At 38.3% G+C, this 21130-nt stretch overlaps 1 protein-coding gene across 1 annotated transcript in view; it reads right to left on the bottom strand.

The window, feature by feature from the left end:
* LOC306869414 (adhesion G-protein coupled receptor V1-like) overlaps window positions 1-21130 on the bottom strand; it is a gene marked incomplete at its 5' end in the record, with an annotated part of 125195 nt that overhangs the window by 72609 nt on the left and 31456 nt on the right. The window contains 39 exons of the mRNA XM_079416182.1: window positions 227-412; window positions 1533-1671; window positions 1827-1950; window positions 2156-2276; window positions 2909-3073; window positions 3411-3590; window positions 3781-3963; window positions 4058-4234; window positions 5069-5271; window positions 5591-5846; window positions 6176-6322; window positions 6519-6723; window positions 6900-7122; window positions 7790-7912; window positions 8054-8318; window positions 8420-8500; window positions 8668-8814; window positions 9324-9493; window positions 9571-9698; window positions 9777-9952; window positions 10127-10392; window positions 10475-10616; window positions 10698-10836; window positions 10952-11030; window positions 11599-11686; window positions 11845-12008; window positions 12090-12269; window positions 12656-12755; window positions 12877-13007; window positions 14503-14712; window positions 15171-15979; window positions 16060-16241; window positions 16328-16572; window positions 16678-16893; window positions 17393-17608; window positions 17721-18330; window positions 19614-19753; window positions 20482-20565; window positions 20756-20876. Coding sequence (XP_079272308.1) covers window positions 227-412; window positions 1533-1671; window positions 1827-1950; window positions 2156-2276; window positions 2909-3073; window positions 3411-3590; window positions 3781-3963; window positions 4058-4234; window positions 5069-5271; window positions 5591-5846; window positions 6176-6322; window positions 6519-6723; window positions 6900-7122; window positions 7790-7912; window positions 8054-8318; window positions 8420-8500; window positions 8668-8814; window positions 9324-9493; window positions 9571-9698; window positions 9777-9952; window positions 10127-10392; window positions 10475-10616; window positions 10698-10836; window positions 10952-11030; window positions 11599-11686; window positions 11845-12008; window positions 12090-12269; window positions 12656-12755; window positions 12877-13007; window positions 14503-14712; window positions 15171-15979; window positions 16060-16241; window positions 16328-16572; window positions 16678-16893; window positions 17393-17608; window positions 17721-18330; window positions 19614-19753; window positions 20482-20565; window positions 20756-20876 — 7521 coding nt within the window. The remainder of the gene's footprint in view (window positions 1-226; window positions 413-1532; window positions 1672-1826; window positions 1951-2155; window positions 2277-2908; window positions 3074-3410; window positions 3591-3780; window positions 3964-4057; window positions 4235-5068; window positions 5272-5590; window positions 5847-6175; window positions 6323-6518; window positions 6724-6899; window positions 7123-7789; window positions 7913-8053; window positions 8319-8419; window positions 8501-8667; window positions 8815-9323; window positions 9494-9570; window positions 9699-9776; window positions 9953-10126; window positions 10393-10474; window positions 10617-10697; window positions 10837-10951; window positions 11031-11598; window positions 11687-11844; window positions 12009-12089; window positions 12270-12655; window positions 12756-12876; window positions 13008-14502; window positions 14713-15170; window positions 15980-16059; window positions 16242-16327; window positions 16573-16677; window positions 16894-17392; window positions 17609-17720; window positions 18331-19613; window positions 19754-20481; window positions 20566-20755; window positions 20877-21130) is intronic.

Genomic DNA, 21130 nt, shown 5'->3' on the forward strand with positions numbered 1-21130 from the left:
AGCAGATTGGGAAACCTTTGGTTCATTAATCGTGACACATATACTTTCATAAAGAAAACTTTCCAGTGTTTTTTTGTCATTGGATCAATGGTTGCTAGGCTATTGCTTTATGGAAGTTTTAAAAAGTTTAAATGACTTTCCCAGTCAAGGGGAACAGGCAGTAACACATAGTCCTCTGGTTGTGGTTTGTGTCTCATCAGTGCTAATGTCATGCAAGGGGTCTCACAGCTCTGTCCTCCTCAGTGGCACGTAAAGAGGCTTGGGAGAAGGAGAAGAGCCCATAGGGAAGGTCACTGGCTGCCATAGTGATGGTGGCAAGTTGTCTGTCAGGGTTGATTGCTGAGCCTGGCGTTAGAGAGCTCAGTCTTAGCTGATATACACGTCTTTCTTCTGGGATCTCATCATCTAGTGCCTGCAGGAACAGGGAGAGGAAATAAATTTTCTTTTGAGTTTTAAGTCTAAGAATATTTTTATAGTTTACGTGGGAAAAGTTTGGGGGTCAGTAAGATTTAAAAAAAAAAAAAAAAAAAAAACTTTTATTCAGCAAGGGTTGTTTAAACGTGAGACTAAAGCCATATCTAATCTTTTGAATGTTCTATTCATCAAAGAATCCTGAAAAAAAGTAGGATGGTTTACATATCTTAAAGGGGTATCTTTTTTAATGTGTTTATGAGGTTTAAGGTTAAAAAACACATTATTTTCCACTTACTGTACATTATGGTTGCCCCTCTATGCCCCACCTTTCTGATACGCATAAAATGCATACAATGCGCTGCACACACTCTAATATTTGGGTTGAACTGTTCTGGAACAGTGTTGCAAATACAACTTAACCACTGATTTAAGACAACGAAACACAGCGTCTCCAGGACATGGCACCGGCGGCAGCAACAATACTACAGCGAGAATAAAAGTTACGCATTCTTTCATTGCGTAATCATTTGGGTGGTATTTTGCTAATTTTCCCACACCGTGACGTAGACATGTGGGGGCGTGTTTAAATTAGTCATTTTAGGATGCCGTGGTCGAGTCTTAACTTTTATAAAGAATATCTCTTTTGTTTTGAGACTTTATTTAGTCTTTGCAACTTCAGGCATCTTATCGATGCACAAACAGCTTGTAACATTCCAAAGAGAAGGGAAAACTTGAAATCGCATCATATGACCCCTTTAAGTAGAACAACTGTTTTCAACTACAAAAATGATTCTTGAGCAGCAAATCAGCATATTAGAATGATTTCTGAAGGATCATGTGCCACCGAAGACTGGAGTAATGGCTGCAGAAAATTCAGCTTTGCCATCACAGGAATATATTAAATTTTAACATATATTAAAATTAAATTAAACATAGCTATAAATTAGAATAAATTGTAATAATATTTCACAATATTACTGTTTTCACGGTATTACTGCATTGCTGTATTTTTAATCAAATAAATGCAGCATTGGTCAGCGTAACAGATTTTCAAAAACAATGCATTTTTACCAACCCCAAACTTTAGAACGACCATGTGTATTTCTCAGCTGTTTTACCATCAGCTGAATTGTAGCTGCAGACTGGAGGTCTTTCATGACAATTTTGCCAGAGGTCTCCTCAAACTCTGTATCTGCAGCTGTGGTGATGTTCCAGAAGATCTCAATTTCACCAAAGATGCCAGGACCTCTTACGAGACTGCAATTGATAGGACACAATTAATATTCAGATTAGGTCAATATTTAGGAAATCCATTTTGGTATTTTTGTTTGTGAATTCTGTTTGGTGATGCCAATAGTGAAGAAATTAAAGATCCAGTAACCTCTGTTGGTTGGAGAAGGTGAGAAGTTTACCTGACCAGAGCTGTTCCATTGTAATTGTCTCTTGGCTCGCCAATCAAAACATTCCTGCTGGAATCAGCTATTCCTACAGTTCCCAGGGCACCCATATCAGCTTGAATAACAACTGTAGCAATACCTGATGGAAAGAAAAAGTAATTGATGCAAAAAGACGACCTGTTAAAATAGACACGATACATACTAAAATATCCTGACCTACGAAAAAGAGAAACATTAACATTCATAAGAGAAACACAGCAAAAGTGCAAATAGTGACATTTTTGAAGACAAGAAAAAATAACTGTTACCCAGATGTTATCAATAGTGCTAATATGCTGACAAACCTCTAACTGGATCAATGACAGGCTCATTCTTTGGAGAGAGCAGCTGGAGGGTGAATCTCTCCTCTCCCTCCAGTACAGCATCGGCCAAAGCCTGAACCACCAGAGTTTTCTTTGACTCAGTCTACAAACAATAAATCAATTTAACAACTGTGATTATCTCACTGTGGCATAGGTAAAAGTGCTGTTCAATTAATTTAAGGGATACTTCACCCAAAATGAAAATTCTGTCATTATTTACTCACCCTCATGTTGTTCTAAACCCGTAAAACCTTCGTTCATCTTCGGAACACAAAGTAAGATATTTTAGATGAAATCCGAGAGCTTTTGGACCCTCCACGAGAGTACCACGACGAATGCGTGTGGTGCTGCTTATGTAGAACATGCTGCACCTTGTTTAGAAGCAGAGGACTGCACACGTCGTGGTATTCTCGTGAATGTGACCAGGAAGAGAAGAAATTGTTAAATAAAGATTTTTTATTTTTTTGCACACAAAAACTATTCTCGTAGCTTCATAAAAATACGGTTGAACCACTGATGTGACATTGACTACTTTAACGATATCATTACTACCTTTCTGTGCCTTGTCTGTGGTAGTTCCCTTGTGTTCTATGGAGGGTCAGAAAGCTCTAGGATTTCATCAAAAATATCTTAAAGGTCTAACGGGTTTGGAATGACATGAATTAATGACAGAATTTTCTTTTTTTGTTGAACTATCCCTTTAAGACAATAGTCATTTTCACCACCCATACTTACTCCATTAAAAAAGAGAGTTCCATTACGAGGGCTTAGGTCATCTCTGCCCTCTTCCTGCAGAAGCCATATCAAATGTACCACTCCTTCACCTCCTGAGCCACGTACTACGGTCAGTGTAGCTATAGCAGCTGGGTCATTTAGGAACCGAGGCTCAGATACAGAGACCTGAGGAATGAGAAAGCATGTTACTAAGGTTCATCCTTTCAGTAGAGCTGATTATGGCTTTTATAAAGGAACCACAACGGTATCAGAACCTAACGGCATTAGTTAAACTAAGTAAACACAGGGTTGCATTTTACCAAATAAAGTAAAAAAATACAAAAAAGGAGTTCAAATAAAAAGTTACTTTAGAGTTAATACAGATATGCCTCCGATATCCAGAGTGGACCACTCACAAAGCATATAAATGTAAGGTTATGCAACTATCACAAGTAAGACAATTAAAACATAGGCTAGGCTGCAAAATGGTAATATAGAACTAATATGTATAGATATTATTTACCATTAGCTCTTCAAACCCGAACTGACCAAAAGGGGAATCATTGGCCGGGATGCTGATTACCAGAGCTGTCTCGTCCCCCAACCTTGCACCTCCAATGACTCGAACCAGTTTCACCATAAACGTCTCTGTGGACTCCACAACTGTGTCATCAATAACGGTGATCACAATATAAGCCACTGCCTATATAAAAACAGAAAAACAAAAAAAACATTATTCATTCTTGTTCAATGTTCCACTTCAGCTTTTTACAGATATTTCCAACAAAAAATCTGGTAAAACGCACCATAATTTGCTGAATCAACTACTTCAAAATAGCTACAGTAGTAACATATTACATTTAAAAAGATATATTTTTGATGTTAATCTTTACCTGTCCATCTTGAAAGGTAAGGTTTCCAGAGGAAGGACTAAAATCTTCAGTGTTGGCTGTGACCGTTTGCGCCTCCCAGTAAAGCACCAGTCTACCAGATCTACCGGCCATTCGCATGACAGCCAAGCGAAGGATGTTTCCAGGTGATGATGCCTCAAATGCCAACACTGCCCCAGAAACATCCTAAAATACAAGGGATTGTCGAAGCGTGTTCATTCTTCATTCATAATAAAATTTGTACAAAAACATAATTAAAGATAATTAATTGTAAATCAACCTTTGAGACATTAAAACTAAGGACTCCTCTTGGATCATCGTTCTCTTGGATGGTGACCTCAGCTATCTCCAGACCAGGTCTCCTCACACTGGGCTGAGCTGCTCCTGTGTCTCCACCCAAAAGTTCAACTCTAGTGATGTTTACAAGGAATGTCTCAGCCAGTTCAGGAATATCATCCTAAAAGCAAACACACATACCGTATACCATCCAGGGATTAATCCAATTTTAATCCTTACCTGCATGTATATCATATACTACATAAGTTAAAACCCCTTAGAGATCTCATACATCTTAACATAAGGGATCATTTATTTATCTGATTCTAAGAAGCATCCAAAAAGCTTCTGTACAATTCATTCTAAGAACATGCTGATTTATGTCAGTGGTCTGAGTCATAAACTTTCAGCCCAAACAAATTCAACGTGGTTTTTGAGGCTGAACAATATGCAAAAATATCTAAAGACCACTGTAATTTGCAAGGCACAAGCTATTCCAGGAACAAACTGAAAAAAAGTGGGGTTTCTGTGGTGGTGATAGTAACTGGCTGTTGGCTTGTGCTGTATGAGGTCAATCTGTCTCCCCATCAGCCTCAGCATAGTGTGTCCTCAGACTGAGTGACCGGAGACTAACTGGGAATGTTTTTTGCAAGAAGATTCATGTATTCATTCATATATTCCGGCAGCATTTACTCAAGATAAACGACAGTAAAAACAGTAATATTGTGAAATATTATCACAATTCAAAATAGCCCTTTTATGTTGAAATATATTTAAAAATGTAATTTCTTCCTGTGATTGCACAGTTGAAATTTCCTCAAATAAATATTAGTTACAAATGTAAGTAATCAGTAAATTACGCAATCAGGGTTTAAACCTACAAATTTTAAATCACCAACATGCATTTTCAACCACTATTGTGACTGTTTACTAGGAATCAAATTATCATTCTGAAGATCTTTATTATATGGCATCTCAGTGGAGCAGTCAGATTTAGTTGGGTTGTAATACTTACCGGCAAGATGGTAAGAGATACCAAAACAACAGTAGCATTCTCTTTCATGATGACTGTGGCTTCTTTGGCTACATAGTCAGTTCCCTCACTAGCCTGATTAACAGGTGGCAGGTGGAGGGCTGCTTTGGTGATGTAGTAAACTAATACATCCCTCGAAGCTCCTTGATCTCTCACAATACTTAGTGTAATGTTGCTTGGGCTCTCTGAAGTGAAAATAATAAAAAAATGTAAATAATTACATCAGTGTATTTCAATATATTCAATATTTTCATATTGTAATGAATAGGGTAATTATGTAAACAAACAAACAAAACACAAAATTCCAAAACTAAGCATATGACTAGGAAATATGTACATATTTCTTATCAGTAATTTGGATTACAGGAAATGTTGACATGTTGATTTAAATATTGTGGCGGTACACCACAGCAATGCTTTTTGGCTATCTTAGCAATTCATATGCTGTTCATTATATTATTATGCTAAGTTCAAATGAGACAAAGTTCAGCACAAATTGATTACTTTGAGGTTCTGGCGTAATGAAGTACTGGGAATCGAGGTGCCAGCCAATGACTCCGTAGGGTGAACCATTCGCTCTAATAGTGAGGTTTGCTTGGGCACGCTGAGGGTCGATCATGGCTCCTCTGGATGGCAAAATTATCCCAACCGTTATGACCTTGGTCAGGACAATGGCGACTTTTTCTGCTAACTCTGGAATATCATCAGCTAATACATTCAGTGAGATGGTAGCAACAGCCTGGCTCTCAGAAAATGTCACCTATATGGAAAACAGATGGAGAGGGTGTAAAGAGGTCTGTAATTCATAGTACATTGTGGTTACACCATATGTTGACATTTTGTTGTCCCAATTGGGAGGTTTATATAATAGGTTTGAATAACAGGTTCTTTAAATAGTACACTGTTTTTGTAAACAGTCGCTTGAACATTTTAATTACAAATGCAACTGCTACAAATGGCAGCTTACAGTTAGAGTTGTGAATTTGGACTAGAATGACAGTCTGCAATACAAAATGTACTATTTAAAACATGCAGTTCGGTCAAATATTATAACTAAAACAATTAAAAACAGAAAGCAGCAGCTCTCACCACTCCTGAAGTGGGAAAAATGTCATCCAGACTACCATAGGCGCTCCAGTGTACTGTTAGCCTGCCAAACCTGCCTCTCCTCCTCTCAATGCTCAGAGACACAGGGTTATCATCCTCCAACTCATCCACCTCCCGCATTAAAGAGTTCTGAAAAGAAATATATTCCAATATCCTCAACTGTGCACCAACATCTTTAGTAAGTAAAATGTGCAGTCTTTGAATTTAAATTTGACAATACTTCACATTTACACTATTAAAGATCATGCCATGACATTTTTTGAGTTGTATATTCAGCTAACAGCATCTGTGCTTCACAATGCACAATGTACTCTGATCTTTATACCTGTGCAAAGCCTATAATCCCATAAGCATCATCATTAGCTGGAATGAACAAGGTCACTTGACCACGAAAGCCAATTTCTGCCCCTCCTTTGGGGTTCTTGAGACTGACACGAAAATGTTCTTCCTCCTCAGGAACATCATCATCAATTATATTCACTGCTATTTCTAGCTCACGGACACCAGGTTGGAAAAACAGCTCTCCCGAACTGAGGATAAGAGTTGAAAATATCAATGACCATCAACATTAGACTGCTAGAAAAGGTATATACAGTATATCACAACAACAACAACAGTAATAATAATAACAACAATAACAAACATTTAAATATAGAAATCCAACTTTATTTGTGTTCCGATGGTTTACTTAGGAATGGTAACATACTTGGGGATGAAGTCAGATTGGTTGGACACTGAGGTCAGCTCATATACAACAGAGCTTGATTCTGCAGTGGCTACAATAAGACTCTTGGTGGAATTGAGAGAAGGAACAGGAAGGTGTAGAAATTCTTGTGCAGATGGAGACTGTAGTATTTCAGCAAACTGCCTCAGATCTGGCCTCCATGAGTACAGGGCTGAACCACTTAGACCCGCAAGCAACAGGTGAGCTAAGACAAAAAGAACAAAAGACAAAAAGAAACTTGTAAATCTAATTTCTCAATACAGATGGTTTTGCTGTGTACTGTAAATGACATGAAGCCTACATACTAGATATGCTTTTGTAAGGCAAACAAATAAGTTAAATCAAAATTTATGCAAACAAAATGATTGTGCTGTATTATTTTGTGCACGTGATAGTTTTTTTCAGGAATCAAAAAGAAAGCTCACAAGAACTGCAGAGCAGAATAGAACAGAAAAAAACAAAAAAAAGTCAGTGTACCAATGTAAAAGTCTTTAATTTCACTTTTGATTTAATGCATCCTTGAGGAATAAAAGTATCAATTTCTTCAGATTAAAATAAAAAATTAAATGGTACTGTTGAATGGTAATGTACATGCAAGAGTCGTTTCGGTCTGAAATAGTTGCATAAGTTCAATACATAGAGTTAAGTGTTTTTAGACCAAAACCATAACCAGACCCCAACCATGTTTGAGGAATATCAATACAATTCTGTTTTGCAAGTGCTATTATTATTGCATGTAAATTAAAATACCAATAAACTAAGGTATATAATTTTGGTAAAGATGAAATATGGGTAAAAATACGCTTAACAGTGGAAACACACTAAATGTGATATTATTTAAACAGACTGCACAATATTGCCTGGCGACTCACATATTCTGGAAGGAGGGGTAAAGGGCTGGACTGAAAAGAGGCCGGGAAATGGGATGGACTGTGTTTGCTGGAAGAAGTTTTGCTCAGAACCCCACATAAACACATCACATGTTGAGCTTGGACCTTTTCATGGTGAATAATAAAGACAAATACGTTAGTTACTGATACAAGGGAGCAATGATCATTTCAAGATCACAGTGTCAAAACATCTTCAAATTTAAAATACTCTTGAACTGCAATAGTGCTACTGACTGCATATGATACCTTCAGTAACGACGAGGAGGAACGTATCTCCTCCCATCTGAAATGATTCCACTTGCTTGACTCGAGCACTGACTTCTAAGGTTTGAGGGTTTTGGAAACGTCCATTACTCCACTGGTATATCAAACATGCCGATGACGTTCTGTTCCTGCACACAGCCAGGTGCTGTACATTGCTGCTGCCTCGTCTGAAGGGTACGGCTGTGGTAATGTCTTGCAAGTCAAGACTTTGATGAAGAGAGAATGAGCCTCCATCCCACACAAAAATCTTAAGACAGAGAGGAATGATCTCAATAAAGTATTTCTTGCTATGTTAATACGTCCATTTAGAACTCCAAGTTTGTATTTTACATGCAAGATTGAGTTTACCTCACTAGAAGCAATCAAATATTGCTGGAGCTCAGTGGAGAAGTGTTTAACGCTGAAACTGTTCACAGTAAGAGTCTGCTCCTACAAAAAGGGGACAACATTGAACAATACACAAATACACCATATTAGAAAATACAAATCTGACCATAGTGAGATAAATCACAAGTCTATGGTTATCACAGGATAAGAACAAATGCAGCTATTGTCAATGGCAGCTAAATAAAAAGATAAACTGGCAGCATACTAACTTGAGTGAGGTTGAGGTCTGCCTGAAGGCGAAATAAACTGATTGTGGCAGTTAATGACACAGTGCTGTGTGCATGGGAAACTGCCACATAGCTGGAGCCATTTACTGTAAAACCCACACAAGAGCTGGGATTCTGGATGCTGACAAACTATGAGAAACAAAATGAAAGAGAGAAAAGGAATAAAGAAGTGAAGAAAGCAAATAAAAATAAATACAAACAAATAAAATACATACTTATTGTCTTGCACTGACAAGGTATAATGAATAATTACAATCTTAAAAAATATAAATAAATTACAAAATAAAAATAAATACATGAATAAAATAACTTATTTACAAAACATTATGTTGAAATGAGTTCAAATTAATCAATTAATCAACCAATCTCTGCCTGAACTTCATATGATATTGGTTCCACAGATTGCAAATGGGTTTTCTTAACATTAAATAAAATTATTTTATTATTGAACAAGCATTACAATTTTGAGTGCATTTTCTTCTACCAAAACACAGAGCATTGAGCTTTTTTGTCCTTTTATGCCTTTTTTATAAAATAGGACAAAGTATCTGAAATGGAAAACAACTGGGAGGACAGAGGGGAACAGAACAGGCATATGAGTTTGCATACAACGTGCTTTAACTGAATTCAGAACATACCTCCACAGGTACTAAAACACCCAGCCATTTGTAGAGCACAGCCTGGTTCTGAGCTGGACCTCTGAGCAGCCTCAGGACCACAGCAGAGTCTTCACTGGGCACTGCACACCAGACTGACGCCAAGTTATCCCTGACAGATTGATACACAGCCAACACTGGCTGTTCTCCTCCTACAGATACATTGAACAATCTGTGGTCAAACTGTTTTTGTTTACACCAAAATAAACTTACAGGTGTAATTTCTTACTTATGCCAAATGCTGTTCCTGACCGGGTCTCCCATTCCACACTGACTGCTGACTCCAACCCATTACTGCGAGATATAGTCAGGTACACTGTACCGCCATGCTCCTCCACGGTCATGGTGTCTAGAGTCCTGGAAAATACACAAATAGAGTAGAAGCAGGGGTTGTATGGATCTAACAAGCTTGTTTAGAACAGACTGTGACTGTACCTGTTATATGATGGTGATATTCTGAAGAGTCCTAGAGGAGCCTGATTCTGCAGTACAGTGATGAAAGTCTGCAGTGAGTCTCCCAGCCGAGCACCTCCAGTAGGGTTGGACAGAGTCACTGTGAATGTCTCATTCATTTCTGGCTCAGCATCCAGAACAGCCCAGATCTCCAAAGTCTAGAAGACAAATATAAGACTATTTTCTTATATTATTATATTATTATTATATTGTTATAAAACACTAGTTCCTACATGTATTTTCTCAACTTAAACAGACCTGGTTCTGTCATTATGCTTGGTTAACTATTTCATAAAATTCTCATTGCCCAGTAAGATCTTTTTATATTGTACCTTGAATCTAACTCCATCCTCAAGTACCACAAAGCCAGAGGAAGGTGTGAGATCTTCAGTATACAGGGATCCATTGACATCAGTGATTGTGAACTGGACCGTTACTGTACCAAATACACCCTGAGGAGGGTCTCGTATGATATAGAGGTTGGCCACACTCTCCCCCAGACCTGACAGAGAGGTGGGCTCCCTCAGCAAGAAATGTTCACTGTTATTGAAGGATATGATTCCATGGCCATCGTCATTGGCCAGAATAGTCACGGTAGCTGTGAAAACACATTAGAGGGAAATTATACTGCACTGATCATGGACGATCAAGAATGTTCAGTGTCTCCCAGCATCCCAGACCTGTAGTGTTCTCTCCCAGCTGCAGCCCTGCCGATGGATTTGCTAGAATTAACAGAAAGGTCTCATCCCCTTCAGGAATGGCATCATCTAAAATCTGGACTTCGATAAACTTGTGCCGTTCTCCATCCACAAAATGGATCATCTGTGTAGGTATAATAATTATTAACAATAAATGCTGAATAATTAATTATATTTAAAACTAGAAAGAATGTGTATGACTCACTGATGGGGTAGCATTGAAATCCAGACCCAACTGAGCCTCAAGATTCTGGGCATATAAGAACAGGGACACATTTCCATACGTCCCGGCATCACGGTATGCCACCAGAGTCAACACGCCAATTGTCTCATTTATCACATAGCTGAGGGGAAAATACATACATTACCAAAATATTTTTACACGGAATTAAAGTGAAAGATACCATGGTTCACAATAGTTGAAAAAAAAGACAAAAAAGACTAAAAGGATGCTCATACTCTATGTTTTGCCAGCCAATGATCCCTTGGATTCCATCATTAGCATTAATGCTGATCTCTGCTACAAGGCCTTCAGTATCTGGAAAGACAGGAATACATCAGAAAAATAAAATAAAATAAAATAGTTTAAGGTTTAGGATTATGGGCAATGGCAGCATGCTTCGGGTTTCAGGAAAAGCACAATAAAAAAACAACGTAATTTGCCACATTATTAATCATCCACTATTACTACACCAATAGTCTTCTACAAAAAAAAAAAAAAAAAAAACACTAATAGTCTTCTACCAACAGTTTTCACAAATCACTGATTAAAAGCCAGGAGTGTGGACTGTCTTTGGGAATGATAGAGCTCAGACTGCTATGAGCTGACAAAGATATTTAAGATAACACAGATTCTAGTTATAAAATGCCACTGACAATATGACAATAAGCACAAAGCACTAGAGCATATCAAGCACAGGTGTGGGTCCCATTACCTTTCAATGTATAGTAAATCTCTATGAAAGGATGCAACAGGATTCAAGTTAAAGAAGAAAGTATACTTGAAAGAAGAACCTAAAACCTAATTAAATGAGACTCATTTAACACAGAAAAGTGAAAAATTACGTAATATAAAATCAATCTGCTTAATTATCTAATCATCTTACTTAGTTTAGGGGCAGTTGGGAGGGTGGTTATGAGGACAGCTGATGTTATATTGACTAAGAAAAACTCTTTCAGCTCAGGGATGTCATCCTGTTAAAGACAAACACAAATATGTTTCTTGATTAATTCACTTATGGTTAATACAATATGCTTGAGATTTAAGTAGCATCTAAATATAATTCTCAATTTATTAACATTAAAATGAAAACTGTAAAAATGTAGTCAATGTTAGGTCATCAGCATCATACATCTAAGATATTGATGGGGATGGACACAGATGTCTGTCCATCCTGCATGATCACAGAACTGGAGACATGTCTGAAGTCCTGGCCTGGCTGGGCTAGAGCTCCCTCAGTCTGCCTGAGGTCCTGCAGAGAGCCCTGCACTGTCTCATAGCTGATATTTACAGCACCTGTAGGGGAAAGTAGCAATATTTACATCCCCATACTCCAAGACAACACTTTGTTTGAGAGATTTTACAAACGTAGCTAACCTGATGCACCAAACTCTCGGTTTATGTAAATCCTGATGGTGGTTTCCTTCTCATCTGTGGTCACTTTTAAGGATGAGGGGGCAATGCTGAGCAAACCAAACGGCTCGTCACTTGCTTCCACGCTCACCACTGCTTCACGACCCTGAGTGTGCAGAGCTGCCATGGCTGTCTGGGTAACTCCTGAGAGAATTATGTTATTTAAAAAAAAAGAATAAATAATAGATTGTGTATAGAATAAGCACAACCTAAATACATCCTAAAGCATTCTTAAAATGTTAAGTGAAATGTGAGTGCAAGCTAAGATTAAGCTGATGTGTAGATTGTGAGTGATTAATAAATTAACAAGACAATAAGATAACAGCTAATGTTAACCCTGTAAAAATTCTACATCCTTAAAGATAATTTACCAGAGAAGCAAAACTGTGAAATATTAAGAAAAATTCTACATTCATAAATGCAAACAGTAAATAGTGGCCTTGCTGAATATGGTATGCATGGTAAACTTGCAATATAAAGTACATTAAACTTTTGAGGAACTCATTCCTGTGTGTTTTTCTGTTAAATACCTTTGGTTTGTATATTTGATAGGATAACTCTGTACTCCTCTCTTTCTTCTGGTGTGGTATTCTCAAGTAGCCTCAACAGTATAGTATTATTTAACATTCCCTGAAACAGACGTTAATGCCGAACATTAATCGCTCATTGTCCTTTGAATTCACTAGTTAGGTTTAAAAGTTTAAAAGAAATGCTCAAATCATCTGGTAAAGCAACATTTTTTATTCATTACCTCAGAGAAAAATAAAGTTCCTGAGGTGTCTGTAAAAGTCATTGAGACTCGAGGGCCTTCGATTCTCCATTCCACTGTGACATTTCCAATAGCAGGAACTGTTCTCTCCACCAGCAGTGACAAACTCTCACCTGTTGAATACAATGGACATCTAACCTTACTTATGAACCATATTCTGGTATAATGAGACATGGATTTTGCATTGCGTTTATTGCCTTTAATAACACCTCAACAAACTTTACTTCAAGTAATACAACCCTCAACTGATTTCGAAGCTAATATTAATGAGATGTGTGCAAGTTCCTTTTCCTTATATAAGGATACAGAATTCACGTGTCCTGTCCTGTCATGCATGGTGACACGAACCATCTTCCCTAATGTAGCAGCTGTTGCAGATCCCTCTTCTCTCAACACATCTTGGTACTATGTTACTAGTTACTATGGAGCACAAACTGATGCCTAATTATCCAATTACAACATGTTTAAAATGCCTCTACACTTGCACATACCCATAGCAGAAGTTAAATCAATTATGTTACTCTTAAAATGTTGAGAAATTACATGAATGAATACATTATGATGACTTTTTAATTAAAAACCTGTTCACACCAGGGATGACTATAACCCTAAGGTGTTGGAATCAGAATTATTTTAAGTTTATGAAATTATTTCCAAGTGATGAATAATAAAAAAAAAACATTGATGGACAATCAGAATCCACCGCTTGAAAAAGCTTGAGCATTTCAAGCAGCATTTGACAAAACACTTCTGTTGTTTTTTGTCGCGTCACATGGTGCTGCTCTCGCGTCCAGTTGAGACACAATATTATGGATATCATTCGTGGTGTGAACAAGCCTTAAAGGTCCCCTGAAATCAAAATGAAAGTTTTTTGAGTGTTTGTATTAATATGTTACTCTTAAGGTTATCTATAAGCCAATGTGCTCCAAAACGGTGACAAAACTCGCATTTAGAAGATATAAGCATTCAAAACTTGCAGTTCGTCACTTCCGCCAAAACGGATCAATGATTTTATTGACGTCACCTCATACTTCAGCTTCTCATCAAATATTCTGACCAATCAGATGCTCTCTAGAATCCGAAGCGCCCACCCTCTACACTATAAATAGATGTTGAAGCTGTGGCTGAGATCGGTCACATGTTCACAGTGTAGTATTTCCTGTACAGTGAATGACATATAGTGCACTATATAGGGGACAGGGAACGATTCAGACACTAAATATGCTTTCAATTGGGGCAAATGAGGTCTGGTTTCACATTGTGTCACGCGAACCGTGGCAGGGCGCACAGTCTAATCCGGACATTGGCTCCAGTCCAGAGACGCGATCGCACAGAGCGAATCATTTGTGCGAATCGGGATATATTAAACACTTTTAAAACTACACAGCCTCAGCATGATTATGATCATTATTTTGGTTTAGAAAGAGTTTCATTTTGAATCTAGGGGGTAATCTATTGGCTATTTTAAAAAGGGGGCTGCTCGATATGTCCCGCCCTGTCTTCCTGTTTCATTTGAAAATATGTCATCACAAATAATGACACTGCGTGTTTCAAGGCACTTCAGGGGACCTTTAACGGTCAAAGTTGAGAAAAAAGAAAAACACAGACCCTCTCTGACGATGACAGATCTTGAGGCTGTATGAAAGCCCACCACACCAGCTGCATTGTCATTGGCCAGGATGAGGATGGTGACTGTGTCCAAACTGGGTAGGATACGGCTGCCACCCTCGGTGCTCACTAACCCAATCTGTAAAGTCTCGTTATCTTCAGGTTCCATGTCATCCGTGATGACAAACTCAAGGGTCTTCTTTACATCACCTTCAAGGAACAGACAGGAGGTCATCTCAATGTTGAAATGAAAAATTGACTTTAGTTAGGCTTTTATTTATTTATAATGATTTGTATTCATTTATTATTTTATTTACTTAATTTACCAATATTTATTTATTTGACTGATATTAGTTTATTTGAATTATAGAAATGTATTTCACCATTAACAGCCAGTTGTACAAAAACGGTTCTATCAACACTTTTAACCCTGCATTAAACCAAAGATCAAAAGTACCAAAGCAGCGCTATCCCTGATTTAAGCTGCCAGAGGTACGTAATGTAAATAATTCCACCAGAGTAAAGTATGAACATTGTAACACAAGGTAAAAATGACTCTTGTTAAAAGTTTCAAGTGTGAAAAAGCACATTTTGCCAAAGTGAATCTTCTGACTTCTCATGACAAGTGTTGTCAGTACCACCAAAAGCACAAAGCAGACCAGACTTACCCTCTGCGAAGATGAGGGTCTCCCCTGTCCCATTGAAGTCAGCGCCGGGTGTGGCACTGCCGCCAACATACTTCCACTCCACTGTCACCTGTCCCATACTGCCTCCTCTCCTCTCAATGACCAGCAGTACTGTTGTTTTTGGTTCCTCTCTCACTTCGAGATACAGCCCATCTTGTGTGGCATTGGGGTTAATGCTGTAGAGCAGAAATATTCCAAACGCATCTCCATTCATCCCTATAGTCACCAAAGCTGTGTCCGGTTGCTGTATCGTTGGCAAGTTCTTGGTAGTTGCAGTCATGTTGACCAAGCTAACGCTCAGGATTTTAATCACAAAATTCTCATCCACCTCTGGCAAAGAGTCAGGCAAGATGGGTACAGTGAGGTTAGCGACTCCCGATCTGTCTAGCATGGTTGTGGTCTGAGCTGTCATGGTTATGTAGTCGCTCCCAGCAACGGCCTGCGAGCTAAACAGCGAAGAGGCCATTGTGGTGTTTTTTAAATAGGTGAAAGTTTGTGGGGAAGGATTCAGTTGTCTGGCCCCAGATGTTACCCAGAAGCAACTTGCTCTTGGGGCGTTGGTGAAGCTGAAAGCTTGGCAAGCTCGCTCTCTAAGGCAGAACGCAGCACAGAAATTCAAGACGTTTGTGTCTGTGGTGATGTTGATGGGTCTGCGGAGGGCATTGGATGGCGCTCCAGCCAATGGAGAATCATAGTAAACCAGGAAATCTCTGCCTTCCCTGAGAGCATTGCTTACAATATCAACTTCAGAGGTGCTATAAATGATCTCCAGCATGCCAAAGTTACCACCACTGCAGTGAAAAATACAAAAAAGCAACATGACATACCATTTAAAGCAAAATTAAAGACATAGGAAAAACAGGCACATTACCTCCTTCGAACTGTAATGTTAGCAATATAGATCCCTTCCAGTGGTTCCTGGATGCGGTATGCTGCTAGCTCAAAGTATACGGTTCCGTGAGGGTTGTCATTGGCAGGAACAATGATATCGACTACTTTCTCAGCCCCAATGTTCCCACCATTGGTGGCACCTATGAGCTCAACCTTAATGACCTGAATTTAACAGAAACACTTAAGTAATATAATCATTACAAAGCTTAAAATATACATCGTTACAAAGCTTAAAAACCAACACTCACCTCTTCAATTTCAGGTACATCATCAGCCAAAACCTCAACTTTCAGTGTCTTTAAGGTTTCTCCAGGAGCAAACCTGACCTCACCAGACAAAGGTCTCAGATCACCAGTGGCAGGTCTTCCATTGACTGTGGCTCTCCATTGGACATCCACATCACCTATAGTTCCAGCATTCCTCACTATGGGTAGAGACACCTCAAAAGCATTCACTGCTGGCTCCTCGATTGTGATGGGTGCAGCCTGAAATACTAACCATCAAAAATACATTACATCTCTTCAAATTGTCCCTACGTAAATCATTGAACATGTTTCATAACTTAACTTCCATGACAAGCACATTCATAAAAACTAACCAAAAGATCCATATGGATCATCTGAGGGTAGGATAGTAATGATGGCCTGTGTAAGGTCCCCCAGGAGAGCGCCTCCGGTGGTCTGGTTGAGAAGCTCAATTCGGAAGGTCTCATCCAGTTCAGGCACCACATCATTGATGATGAGGATAGGGACAGGCTTACTACTCTCTCCCTCCAGCAAAACCACATCAGAAGAGGCCACACTGTAGTCTTCACCTGTATATGTCATTCAAAACATATGATTCAGAAACATATGAAATATAGATATAAAATCGATATTCCATTAATTCCATAAACATTTCATTCATTTAATATGAAGAAACACACAAAACTGCACTTATTTGTTTAAAAATAAAGTAAAACAGTTATATAGTGAAATATTACAATTTAAAACATTTAAACATTACAATTTAAACCATGTTAAAACAGAAAATTCTGATTTGACAGTTTTTCTGGTTAATATTTTTGTTTTTCTTTGATGAACACAGTTCAAAAGAACATTTATTTGAAACCGAAATCGGTAAAATGTCTCACTATCTGCATTTCCATTACCCATCAAATTGTGCAAACTGAAATTGCTAACTGAAAATATGTCCAATGAAACATGTCAATTTCATAAAAACTCCCATATCGTAAAAAAAGTTTTTACACTTGCATGGGGTGGTTTTTCAGGCAATGTTCATAATAACAGAAATACATTGTCATTAAAACTCACCCACTCTAGCGGTCAATGGAACTGCTCTGAACTTGACAGACACATCAGCAAAAATCCCTCCAATACGCGTTACATTGATTATAGGTCCGACATAGTACTCAGGCACGCTCACTGCTGGGGAAGACAGTTGAAGCACCCCAAAAGCATCATCGCTGGCCTCTATAATGATCTGGGCAACTGTGGTGCTCCGTGGGCCAAGTCGAGGGGAAAGAGCAACTGAAAAACCAGAAGTTATTTTTAGTACACATCCTGGCTTTTTGTTTAATCCAGTACTATGCACGTTTCATAGAGAATATGAGTGTTTTAATATGTTCCAAGCGACTTTTACCTGGTCTGGGTTGCAGCCCTTCAAACAAAGTGACACTGACAAGTTCCAAAAACACAGACTCTGCCCTCTCCGGTTCTTCATCATCAAGTACCCTCAGTGTCACATTTACTTCACTCTGATTAGCAGAGAATATCACAGACTCCACAACAGACACAAAGTCATTCCCTGCACTGGCCCGACCCACTCCCAGTGTGCTATATGGAGCTGCATCAGTGTCCCTCAGTGTTTGAAATGTCACTCGCACCCTTCCCATTAAGCCTTTTCTCCTCTGTATGGTCAAGGTGATGACAGTATTTGCTTCTGGCACACTGATTGGTCTACTGCTGTCAGAGAATACAAAAAGTCCATAAGGGTCGTCACTGGCCAATACAGTTAGTGTGGCAGTAGTTTCCTTTCCGAGTCGACCATGAGAAACATTAGAGAGGCGGACGGTGAAGCTCTTGTCAAGTTCTGGAATGTCATCTTGGGAAATCAGTAAGTAGATGCTTCCAACAGTCTGGCCCACCTCAAAGGTCACATTGCCAGATCTATAAACAAGTTCTCCCTCTGACTTAGCATCTGCCTCCCAGTACACTGTCACATTGGACAGTGCGCCAAAGGTACGAATCACCTGAGAAAAACAGGAAACTTACTTATAGTAAACGTTTACATTTCTCTCATCAGTACAATTTGTTTTCAATCAACTTTATTTTATTTTATTTATTTTAATGACTGTAAATATGCGTATTTCTGAAGGGTCATGTGGCACTGAAGACTGGAGTAATAAATGCTTTTCCATCACAGGAAAACATTATAATTTTAAAATACATTAAAATAAAAACCAGTTATTTTAAATTGTAATAATATTTCACAACAATACTATTTTACCTGTTTTGGATAGTTCACCCAAAAATGAAAATTCCTAATTGCTCAGCCTCATGTCACTCTAAACCCGTTCATCTTCGGAACACAAATGAAGATATTTTTGATTAAATCTGAGAGCTTTCTGACCCTCCATAGACAGCAACGCAACTGAAATGTTCCCAGACCCAGAAACGTAGTAAAGACATCGATAAAATAGTCCATGTGACATCAGTGGTTCAACTGTAATTTTACGAAGCTATGAGAATACTTTTTGTGCGAAAAGAAAACAAAAATAACTTTATTCAGCAATTCTTATCGAGAGTACCACGACGCATGCACATTACGTTCCTCTGCACGTAAACAAGGTTCAGAGCATACGTGTTCTACGGCAGCAGCATCATGCGCGTGCTTTGTTTACCTGCAGAGGTACTCCTGATAATGGCGGAAGATGTGATTTGGAGGAGAAGAATTGTTGAATAAAGTTATTTTTGTTTTCTTTGTGCACAAATGGTACTCTTGCAGCTTCGTAAAATTATGGTTGAACCACTGATATCACATGGACTGTTTTACCGATGTCCTTACTACATTTCTGGGTCTGGGAACATTTCAGTTGTGTTGCTGTCTGTGCACAGTCAGAAAGCTCTCGGATTTCATAAAAACAATTCATTTGTTTTCCGAAGATGAATGAAGGTCTTACGGGTTTGGAACGACATGAGGGTGAGTAATTAATGACATAATTAGAATTTTTGGGTGAACTAACTATTTAATGTATTTTTGATCAACTAAATCAAAGGCAGTGAACTTTTTTTTTTCAAGATCTTGTCTATGATATAATTTCTGCATCTTTATTGTACCACATGACTCATTTTTTCAAATATTGTTTGCATATTTATGTACTGATATTTTTTTTCTAATAAATAATTCAAATTCTAAATAACTCCATGTTTGTAACATACAGTATAAATGTGTTTTAAGAACGTTTTGGATAAATTCATAGAAGGGACAAAAGAAACACATTGATGATGATACATGTTTATAGCTAGGACTGACCTGCAGTACTACAGTACTTCTGCCCTCCTCAGGCTCTGTGCCATTCACAGTCAGAGAGTCGGCACTGAACTGGAAGACGCCGTGAGCCTCATCAGAAGCAGCGATGGTCACAATGATATGAGCAGCAGCGCCCAGGTTAGCTTCAGAGCAAAAAATATATTTTATCATTATTCAAGCCATAATATAAAAGAAGAAAATAAGAAAATAAGTAGACCCATTTTTTACCACTACTACTTTTAAAGACTCCCTAAAGAAGGGCACCAAGAAGCGTCAGAGAGGTGAACTGTGACATTTTCAAAACTTAATTTACCCCTATTGGCCTCCCTTAAATATTGAGGTTGTTTGCTTTTCCCACGTCTCTCCTGGTATTGCTCGCAGGCCTTAATACTATGTAAACAGCTTGGCAGAACTCAGGGTCTACAATCCAGAGTCTGGGGATTTGACCGTTATGTGCAGCTCTTAAACTTTACAGCTTTTAATCTAGCACTTACAAAATAAAGCTTGTGTAAGGGGTGACTTCAATTATGCAATAAATCAACAAAAGAAAGAAAAACAAAAAGTAAGCAGCGAATTAGCATTGGTTAAATAAGTTCTGTTGAAAAGATCTGCTGAGGCCCAAATGACACATAATGGGGCATGAAGTGCCTCAGAAATGCCAAAGCAGAAGCAGTTAGGAAATAATAAATATAAATAAAACCTCTTTTAATCGACCTGAAGGGAACTTTGTTAATATTAAGAGGCACTTTAGTTTTATATACAGTCAAACCAGTATTTTTTCTCCCACCAAGCAGGATCCAGTCTGGTATTATGATGGATATGAGGAAAAAGTCAACTGTGAGAGAAAGATCTGTGAGAAAAAGAATCTTACCATGATGATAGTGAAAGGACGGAAGAAAGAAGTCAGTGTCACGCTCGCCACTTCCACTGGCTTCGCTTGCAAAAAATGGATCCACTTAAGAAGCACACAGGAGCCAGACAGGAACAGACAGGAATCACACATAGTGCATATTGAATTCATACAGAATATTCCATAATCATGCCAAAACAGCATGAATGGAGCCCACAGGAGACAGTGCATGCAGAAACAGTGAAAGAAAAATCAAGAAAGTAAAAGAGAGGACACAGAATCAAAGTTTTCTTACCTCCTCCATTTGGATTATAGAGTTCCACTCTGAAGACTTTGTCCAACTCTGGGACCGAGTTGTCTATAATAGTCACATTGATGTACTTAAATCTCTCGCCAGGCAAGAAGTCTAGAAATCCCTCTGTGTCCTGTCAGAAGATGGAGAGGAATTGTGCCATTTTAATATACAACGGAATTTTGTTAGGGGATCTTGGTTAATGAAAAATTACTCTTTTTGCTGGACTGTATAAGAGAACAAAAACACTGTTCAAAACCTTGAGGTCAATAATATGAATGTGGTGAAATATTATTACAATTTAAAACGACAGATTTCTAATTTTAGTATATTTTTTAATTTAACTTGAAATTATTCCTGTAATGGCATTTTCAGCAG

This window comes from Barbus barbus (assembly GCF_936440315.1).
Source record: "Barbus barbus genome assembly, chromosome: 5".
NCBI lineage: Eukaryota > Metazoa > Chordata > Actinopteri > Cypriniformes > Cyprinidae > Barbus > Barbus barbus.